The sequence below is a fragment of the Scleropages formosus genome, chromosome 13, assembly GCF_900964775.1.
Source record: "Scleropages formosus chromosome 13, fSclFor1.1, whole genome shotgun sequence".
Lineage (NCBI taxonomy): Eukaryota > Metazoa > Chordata > Actinopteri > Osteoglossiformes > Osteoglossidae > Scleropages > Scleropages formosus.
The window spans coordinates 2,576,550-2,585,785 of NC_041818.1; the positions used below are offsets into that span (position 1 = coordinate 2,576,550).

General features: G+C 43.4%; 2 protein-coding genes and 1 long non-coding RNA gene across 3 annotated transcripts in view; 2 read left to right on the forward strand and 1 right to left on the reverse strand.

The window, feature by feature from the left end:
- ergic1 (endoplasmic reticulum-golgi intermediate compartment 1) overlaps positions 1–1,176 on the reverse strand; it is a 29,103-nt gene extending 27,927 nt beyond the window's left edge. The window contains exon 1 of the mRNA XM_018745806.2: positions 1,036–1,176. Within this exon, the coding sequence (XP_018601322.1) occupies positions 1,036–1,055 (20 nt within the window). The 5' untranslated portion in view covers positions 1,056–1,176. The remainder of the gene's footprint in view (positions 1–1,035) is intronic.
- Positions 1,177–1,610: 434 nt separating this feature from the next.
- Positions 1,611–3,131, forward strand: LOC108931908 (uncharacterized). The gene is made up of 3 exons (XR_001965964.2): positions 1,611–1,739; positions 1,875–1,887; positions 2,839–3,131. It is a non-coding gene; the product is annotated as an uncharacterized LOC108931908 (long non-coding RNA).
- Positions 3,132–4,843: 1,712 nt separating this feature from the next.
- dusp1 (dual specificity phosphatase 1) lies at positions 4,844–8,885 on the forward strand. The gene is made up of 4 exons (XM_018747916.2): positions 4,844–5,514; positions 5,870–6,012; positions 6,530–6,749; positions 7,493–8,885. Exons 1-4 carry the CDS (start codon positions 5,142–5,144, stop codon positions 7,846–7,848), a joined length of 1,092 nt encoding a protein of 363 aa, XP_018603432.1. The 5' UTR covers positions 4,844–5,141; the 3' UTR covers positions 7,849–8,885.
- Positions 8,886–9,236: the final 351 nt, after the last annotated feature.

Genomic DNA, 9,236 nt, shown 5'->3' on the forward strand with positions numbered 1-9,236 from the left:
AAAGCACAGTACAGTTATAGCGTCCTTATAACTTCCCGCAGAATTAGAAGGGCTAAGAATTAGAGAGAGAATAATATCTCTGTGTTGAACAGATTTCAAAGTCAAAGCCAACTTTACAGCCACGTCCACAATACGTTTAGAACATACATCGGAGGGAAATAGCGTTTCTCCTGGACCCCGGTGTGACATAGAGGACAACATATACAACATATACTATTACTACTATAGTACAATTCATAATAACTAACTACCAAACTAAAAACACTGGAATAAAGTGAAGTGTGGTCAGTTCAATAAATAAAAATGTAAATAGAATTAAAAGTGGTAGTGCAAAAAGTGAGTTGTGTGTGCAATAATTGTTTGGATTATTGCACAAAAAAAACTCACTTTTTTACACTACCACTTATAAATTTGTTTACATTTCTTTTTAAATTTACATTTCTATCGAGATTTAAGCTTATTTTCAAAGAAGTGACTTTTACAGCTATATTAAAACAAAATGAAGGATATAAATGTTAAATAGGTGTCTAGCTAGTTGGCACCAACATGGGCCATTCAGCTAAAAGTGAACGAAGAGAAGGCAGATGGGAAATGGAAGGACAGGACTGAAGGCTGAAGACTTGACAAGGACTTTTCCACAAAGGAGAAAGGGGACACTGAAATGAAGACACTCAACTGCTCCTCCTGAAAAAGGACAGTGACTCACTGCTCTTAACTCGCACTTAATTATGACTTAAGTTATGCTCTCTTTGCCCCTTTTTCGAAGTGAAAAGAAACACAAAGGTCTGAGAGTGAAGGTTTTTCCGGGAATTAATGGAACAGAAAGCTGAACACCCTGCTACTGTGTTTAAAAATTAAATGTAATTTAATTTAACTACGATGTACAGCAGCTAGCTGAATACTACTGTACATCTCTCAGCTGAGCCAGGCAGGTAGGTACCACTGCTGCAGACATGATGATCGATGTGCTCAATCCATATTGAAACGTTTAGCATAAGTTTTACGTGCAAGAAAACCGTAAATGTCCATACTTACCTCCTTACATCGAAAGGCATGGTGTTTGCACGTTTTTCACAAACAGTTTAAAATACAATGTTTAAAGAGTATAGGAGAATTGTCCTCGCGAGCTCACTTCAATCCTGCCGGCTGCTCGCACCGGGGGTGACGTCACCTTAGGACGCTTTGCAAAAGCCGATTGGTCGGATAGGGCAGTGATTCTGTTTCCGCTTCCGCCGAAGCGCTGTGCTTACACGTTTCCGAAAGTGCCAGGGGTTCGCCACAGTCACCATAGTGATAACACATATTTACTGTTTACAGTAACCGAAGTAAACGAAGGTTCTGCCTTAGGTAGCTAAAACAAAGCAATCGAGCCAACATGTGCAAAATAAGGAAACAAAAAGCGAGCATGGCATCTAACAGAAGTTTTTGTAATAAAAACATGCTAGAGAACAGTAGTTTTGCAGACTTTGCCTGGATAAATAATTTTCTTTAGTTGAAATTTTTTTGGGCATTTAGCTGAATTTGATGATAAGTATACAGACAGTATTAGTAACAAACGATGTATTTCTGGACTTTGTGTAATGAATTTATATGCATTTTGGATTCCTAAGGTTAAGGCCTTTGATTTGGGATTTCCAGGCCTAGGCCCTAGCTAGCGTTGCTACTTGTCAAAAAGAAAAGGACAATGTTAGTGCTGTTTTCATATGTTGTTTCTGTTTGTGGATTTTGCTGCTGGAAAGGTTAGTACAAAAAGTTATTCTAATCTTTTAATATTTTTAAAAGACTGCAATTCATTGGACCTTAAACCCTTGTACAAATATTTATTTTTTATGTACAGATGTGCTTTTAATACATGGTCTTGTGTACTATTACAGGGACAGCTGAATGGTAGGTCAAATTAATTCTATATCAGTAGCGCTATATGCTGGAAGGGGCCATATTGTCGGTAGTCCATTGTCATTTCTTATGGATAAAGGTGGTTTTCAGATGTACAAACATGAAATCTTCCATTGAGGAATGCCACTCGTGTCAGTCCAAATTCATTTCCACTAGCTGTATGCCCAAAACATTTTCAGAAACACTGAAACTGCACATGTTGATCATTGCCGTGGCATTCCTGTAGTGGACATCACCATGAGACAAATATAGCAAGTGTAGAAATTTCAAGAGAGAAGTTCCCACGGCACTCCATACAGTCAGAGTGTTGAAACAAGACAGGATAGGCCTTGTACTTCCCCGCCGTTCCGTTTTAGTCGACAGTGCCGCTGCCCTAGCAACTCCTGACAGTAAATGGGCAGACATTGCAGTGGCCCCCAGTGAGGGCAGCACACAGGAAACACCAGGCGCCGTCGACATCTGTTTCAGTTCCCTTTCGGTCCGAGAAAGGTGAAGAGGGAAAATAAAACTTCCTCGGTTACCAAACCGCGTTTCTGAGCTCCAACCAATTGTTTGTGACAAATGAAATATGTCTCCTCACTTACGCTTGGAACAAAGTGTGATAGAAACATAATTAATTTCACAGCAAATCACTTTAAAGCATTAGTAGTTGTTGAATCCTTAGATCCAAGATCATTTAGTTCAGCAGTTCTTCTCTTCCTTTCCACTCTGTATTCTATACTTCAACAGAGTACAAAGTCAGTTTTAACTGTACATTTTTAAAGAGTCATTCATTGAGAATTTCTGTTTTGCCCGTAATTTAACACAGGTTTTAAGTCTTTTCTTCTGTCACAACCCCTCCCCCCATGGATGTACAGGAAACACGTGTGGGTACACGCAGTATTAGGAAGTCTGTTGTTCCCTCCCATGGACATGACGTGCTTACTGCGTTTCATGTTTCAGGGCTGATTCATCGCTGGAATCTTGACAGTAAGAACAAACCACAGGTTCCCCTGTTGCAAGTTACTGCTTTAGCTTGTGTAACTGTTTGTCTCTATCCTTCTTATGAATGTTTCTTTGGTGAGATGAGAAAGAAAAATGTTTCTATCACTAGAGCCCCAGCTGTGCTCACCCATGACTCACGTTCCAGAAATCTAACACCGATAAAATAATCTACATTTGTGTTTCCTTTCTGCTTTTTATACGTGGCTTACCGTCATGTTTTAGCCATTTTTCAACCTTTATATCCATGTTTTTTTTTTTAAAACAAAAGTTGTTTTTACTGCCTACATAATTGAAATATTATCATTCTGTGTTTTCTTTTTACATTTTATATATTTCACCTTTTAAAACATTTAGCCACCATGATTAAAGTAAGGGAACATTAACAGTATTTCACTAAGGCAGGACAGGTGAATGAGCATCTTTCCTGAAGTGGAGAAAAACATCCCTGGAGTTACACATGACAGCCCACATGTGTCAGTGTTCTGGGGTTTTTTTTAAATCACACCTTCTGCTCGAGAGTCAGGTAGCACATGTCGGTGAATGATGAATACAAAATACCTGCAGAATGTAAACAAACATTTTGCTGACTCTCCTTGAAGGAGGAGAAAAATGACTGATGACTGTTGGAACTGCGCCAGTGAGTCGAGCACTGATCAAAATTTTCTGGAAGTAAAAGGGGAAATATCAGATGTAAATTACCTTTTTGTGAAACACTGTGTGACAGCACATTTAATGTCAGTAAAAACTGAAGCATGGCCTGTCAAATTAAATATTAAGCATTATATGCATACACACATATGTATGTGTATATATACATATACACCCATAAATATACATATATATGAATGTTATGTTATGTCGCTATTATCTTTCACTATCTGTCAATACAGTTAACCTAATACTGTCACTGCTTTCATAGTTAAGGCAATACTATGAATTTCTGGTGTTTCCCGTGATGTTCTATACCATTTCATTATTGACTTTCATAATTTTTCGGTGGTTACCACCCTGCCTAAGAATCCAGGCAGCTTCCCCTGTGTGTTGTGGGTGTGTGAGGGCCCATGGGGCTTGGCACTGCGGACAATGAGTTAGGAAGGGCTGAAAGGTGTAACCCTGGTGCCCTGTGTTGGGTTTGTTGTCACACTGCTGGCTGGTGACTACAATCCTGTCCAGCAGGATTTTACCTTGGTGAGTAAACAGTCATTCATAGCTACGCATCAGAGCTAATCGCTCACATGCTGCTGTGTCACATTAAGGCAGCAGTTTTGTTTTCACCTGCAGTATCATGGAAATTTACCACACCTCAAGTTTTTCTACAGCAAATTAACTTTTATGGTTTACCTTTGCTCTCTGGACAGGAGATGCTCAGTAAAAACAAAACATAAATTTTTATTGGTGCCATCACAGGCAGTCTCTTACTGTTAACTGTCAGCTCTTAAGAGGAAAATGAAACACTAACAAGTTCATGGAATTTTCCCTTGTAGCTTTTTTCAAATTTTTTTAAAAAAAATTATATTTTACTGTCAGAAAACTATTTTTTGAAACCACAAATTCTCAAAATAATTTAAATTGGAAAAATTGCTGCTTTTAGAAGACGACATAGTGGCTACAGTAAAGGAATCTATTTATAAAAATACACGTGCACTTAAAATACCCTGTTACATTTATTGTAAGTAATAAACTAACATTTTCAACCAGAGAATCAATTTACTGCCATGTGGATAAACGCAGTGTATGACATGCCTGAAAGGAGCGTGAGATTTTATTAAAAAAAAAAAAACCATCAACAACAGCAACAAACACGATTGAATTGTTGACACCAGCCGTGGAAAGTCTGTCGCGTGCCTGTCGCGCCGTTCTTATGGCGCATGCGTGCTGAAGCTGGCACGCAGCCACGAAAGGTGGGGCGATGACATCACAACGCTTGACGTTAGCGTCTTGCCGTTGGTCGTTATAAAAGACTCTGAAAGAGGACGACAGTAATCTGTACTGACGCGACATCAAGCAGGAAGAAAAGTAAATCGGCGTTCGGACGGACTTACAGTGGATACTACAGTTACGGACATAAGAATTTACACAGTTCGTGTTACTTTTAGAAAGGAGCTCGAAACGAACAAAGCCGTTATTGTCTGACGAAACTTAAGCTAGTTGTTGGACGTCCGTCTCCGTCACAAAGGGGACGTAAAAAAGGGTTCTGAAGGTCAGGCACGTGTTGGTGTTGTTACTATTTGGACTCTGCGTTTCCTCCCCGTCCTCATACTATGGTGATAATGGAAGTTCCTGTGATCGAGTGCGCCGCCTTTCGGTCCTTACTAGAGACGGATGGTGGCGCGAGCTGCCTCGTGCTCGACTGCCGCTCGTTCTTCGCCTTCAGCTCCTGCCACATCCGCGGCTCCGCGAACGTGCGCTTCAGCAGCATTGTTCGCCGCAGGGCGCGCGCCGGCCTCGGCCTCCAGCACATTGTGCCCAACGAAGAGGCGAGGGCGCGTCTCCAGGCGGGACAGTATCGTGCTGTCGTGTTCGTGGACGAGCGCAGCGTAGACTTCGGCCAGGTGAAGAAGGACGGCACGCTGATGCTGGCGGTGAGCGCGCTGCGGCGCGAGAGTTGCCTCGCGCCAGTGTTCCTGCTCAGAGGTGAGCGCGCGCTCTGTCTACGATATGACGGAAAAAAAACGTTGGGTTTTGACTTCTGTAATACTTACGCCGACTAGAAATGTAGGCAGTAGAAGTATTTTTAAGTTACTGGTTTTTGTTCAAGATGACTCGTATTAGCAAATTAACAGTAATCTATCATGCAGCTCAGAGTCGGTAGTTTTACTGTCAATGTGACTGCGTTGAACTACAACACTGGTGTCCAAACCTGGGTTCCTTTGAGTCCAAACGCAGCAGCTTAATCACTGCACCACCTGCTGTCTGCTGGTGCTATGTGTGACTGAGCTATGTGTTTCCCATCATGATGACAGAATGGTGTTGTCGTCTCCCTCTCTAGGTGGCTTCGAAACCTTCTGCTCTCAATGTCCGGAGCTGTGCGCAAAGGCAAGCCCTCCACAAGGCCTGTCCCTGGCCCTGAGTGCCAGCCCTCAGGAGCCCACCAGTGCCCGTTCTGCCTGTGGTACACCTCTCTATGACCAGGTAAGACTGCTGTCTGTATGTGTTTGTGCTCATGCTGATCTGCTGACTGTGTGTGTGTGTGTGTGTGTGTGTGTGTGTGTGTGTGTGTGTGTGTGTGTGTGTGTGATGCTCTTGGTTTTAGTTTCAGTAGATCGAGGAGCTCTGTGCTTGCTGTTTGACACTTTACTACTTGTATTTGGGTTCCCCCCCCCACATTAACAAAGAACTTTAGATACAGGGTTATTAATGCACACCTTGTGTGTGGTGCTGCTGGTTTATATCCTTCAATTAACTGGCAATAGAAGTGATAGTTGAATAAGTACATAGATAATTATAGCAAATGGTGTTAGACTGGTTTATGGCGCCATCAGCTGAGAAGCAGCTCTATGAGAGGGGTTTGAGAACCTTTATATGCAGTGTCTCTGAGACATGAACTGATTCAACTTTGAATTTAGTTGCTGTAGCTGTAGTGCCTTTGAAATGGCCTTTGTTCTTGTCCTCATCTTTAAAGCTGCTTTTCCCATGTTGTTGTTTACAGGGGGGTCCAGTGGAGATCTTGCCTTTTCTCTATTTGGGTAGTGCCTACCATGCTTCCAGAAAAGACATGCTGGATGCGCTGGGAATCACTGCCCTTATCAATGTGTCTGCAAACTGCCCCAACCACTTTGAGGGGCACTATGAGTACAAGAGCATACCAGTAGAAGACAACCACAAAGCGGACATCAGCTCCTGGTTCAACGAAGCCATTGAGTTCATTGGTGAGCTTCATTTTGAATTTCCCTCCGTATACACGTACATGCTGTGCACAGATGGCTTCCATGGCAACCATGTGTGCCAAACAGAGGAGGGGTCTGCATCCTTTGCTTTAATTAAATTCTCAAAAGATGGGTTTCCCTCCAAGTGGGCCAGCTGGCTTGCCAGACACTTCTGGTCATCACAACGGCTTACATCACCCCTGCTGCTGTTTTCTGAGGTACCCCCTATTCACAAGGCCGTGACCACATAGCCCACTGAGGGAGCACTTCAGCAGCCTGCTGCCTTTGTTCTGCCTGAACAAAGGTGGTTTCTTTATTCTGCTGCTGTTCAGGCATCAGTCTAGGAAGTGGCAAACTAGAGGGATGGAGGGGGGTGAACTGCTCTGCCCCTTTGTGTAACCCTCCCTCCACAGAAAGATACCCCCTCCCCAACTGCTTTTACTTGTTTTCCTGTCCCCTGTTGAGACTGTTCATCACTAATGCATCAGTGTCAGGTGGTTTTTTTTTTTAAAAAAAAAAAAAAAAAACAATTCAAGAAGTGAGGTGAAAGGTTTTTTAAAAAAAAAAAAAGTAAATGAAGGTGGCACCTCCTGGGTTTTTTTTTTTTTTTAAATAGAAATGCTACCATAGCATTAGCAGACTAATGGTTAAGGGTGTTCACTGTTGGAATTTGCAGTAAGCTCCAAATTATCAAGTTTGCACTTGACTCTAAAGTGTGTGTGTGTCTCTGTCTCCCTTTGACACAGACTCTGTGAAGAACAAAGGCGGACGGGTCTTTGTGCACTGTCAAGCTGGCATATCGCGCTCGGCTACCATCTGCCTAGCGTACTTGATGCGCACCAACCGGGTCAAGCTGGATGAAGCATTTGAGTTTGTGAAGCAGCGGCGAAGCATCATCTCACCCAACTTCAGCTTCATGGGCCAGTTGTTGCAGTTTGAGTCACAGGTGCTTGCCACGTCCACGTGTTCTGCTGAAGCTGGGAGCCCTGCGGTGGGTGCCGGCGGCACAGTCTTCAACTTCCCGGTTTCGATTCCAGTACACTCAGCAGCGAGTCCATTGTCCTTCTTGCAAAGTCCCATCACCACCTCCCCCAGCTGCTGAGGGTGGTCCAGGGTGCTGGACAGACAGGCCCCTGTCATGCTGCACCACTGGCCAAACATGAAAGATGGAATGTGTCCCAATGGCAGCTTAACTCATTGACCTGGTGAAGAACTGATTGGAGACTGCAAAAGTCTCAGCCAAGGTCGTCCTCATTTCTTCAGAAGGTGGAGCAGCAGCCTTCTGCATCTACTTGGCTTGCTGGGTCCCCTTAAACCTGCCTGTTTGGCTACAGTGCAAGAAAACTGATGTACAGGCTCAGTGCTGTGCAATTAGTCAATGTCAAGCAGAGCTACAGCACCTGTATATCTTGAATCTCTAGACATGTTTGCCACCGTAACACTTACCTTTCTCTTGAGGGGAAAAGGTCACACTACAGTACATATCCTGTGGTGAGCATCCCAGTGGATTGTTTGTCACCAGTGACCAGAATGGGGCAGCTGTGGTCAGTGATTGCTGTCTTTGCCTAAGCTAGCACAAGGCTGAAACCTTGGTGTGTGTGTGTGTGTGTGTGTGTGTGTGTGTGTGTGTGTGTGTGTGTCAGTCCCCTCAGGTACATACATCTTGCATCTGAATGGCCCTAATCCCCATTTCATATGGGCCATCATTATTTAAATAGCCCTTGAACTTGAGCTGGTTGTGTTAATCCAGTCACTTGCCTTTTCAAATGATCACGTCATCCCTCCAGCCCCTGTGGTTGTGTGGTGGAGGACTAAACCACAGAATACCTCAACTGTGCTGCATTTCTGTGAGCTCACCCCAAAGGCACAAAGAAGGGGGAAGAGTAACAGGACACTGCTGTTGACTGTCATATTTATAGACCAAAGTAATATATTTTTATATTGTTTTGTACAGTGGAATAAATTTTTGTAAAACACTTGCTGCCTTCTTGGTTTTCTTCTCCCCTCCTTTCTATACCAGTATCTTGGGTTTAATGCTACAAACACCTCAAAAGTATCTAAAGTCTTAACTTCTTGAATTGCCAATGTTTTGTAGGCTCAAGGAGGGAGTGCCGCAGGCTTGGCCGGGTCCTGCTCTCTGGTGGGTCTGGGATTCAAGTCCTGCTTGAGGTGCCTTGTGACGGTCTGGCATCCCATCCTGGGTGTATCCCCTCCCCCCCCTCCAGCTTTGCTCCCTGTGTTGCTGGGTAAAGTGTCGGTTTACCGCAGCCTCGCTCTGGACAAGGTGTGTAGGAGTGTGAGAGTAGACTTAAGAATGAATGTTTGTATGTGTGCCAGACCTAGACTGTTTAAAAGATCTGGGTTAACCTGTGGGAGGAATGTGGTGGGCAGGTGGGCATCTGCACTAATTTAGCAAATTCTTTCCCCCTGAGCACTTTTTACCTTAGAGTAAATACTTAACTGTCTGGATGGTATTCTTAGGTATGTAAA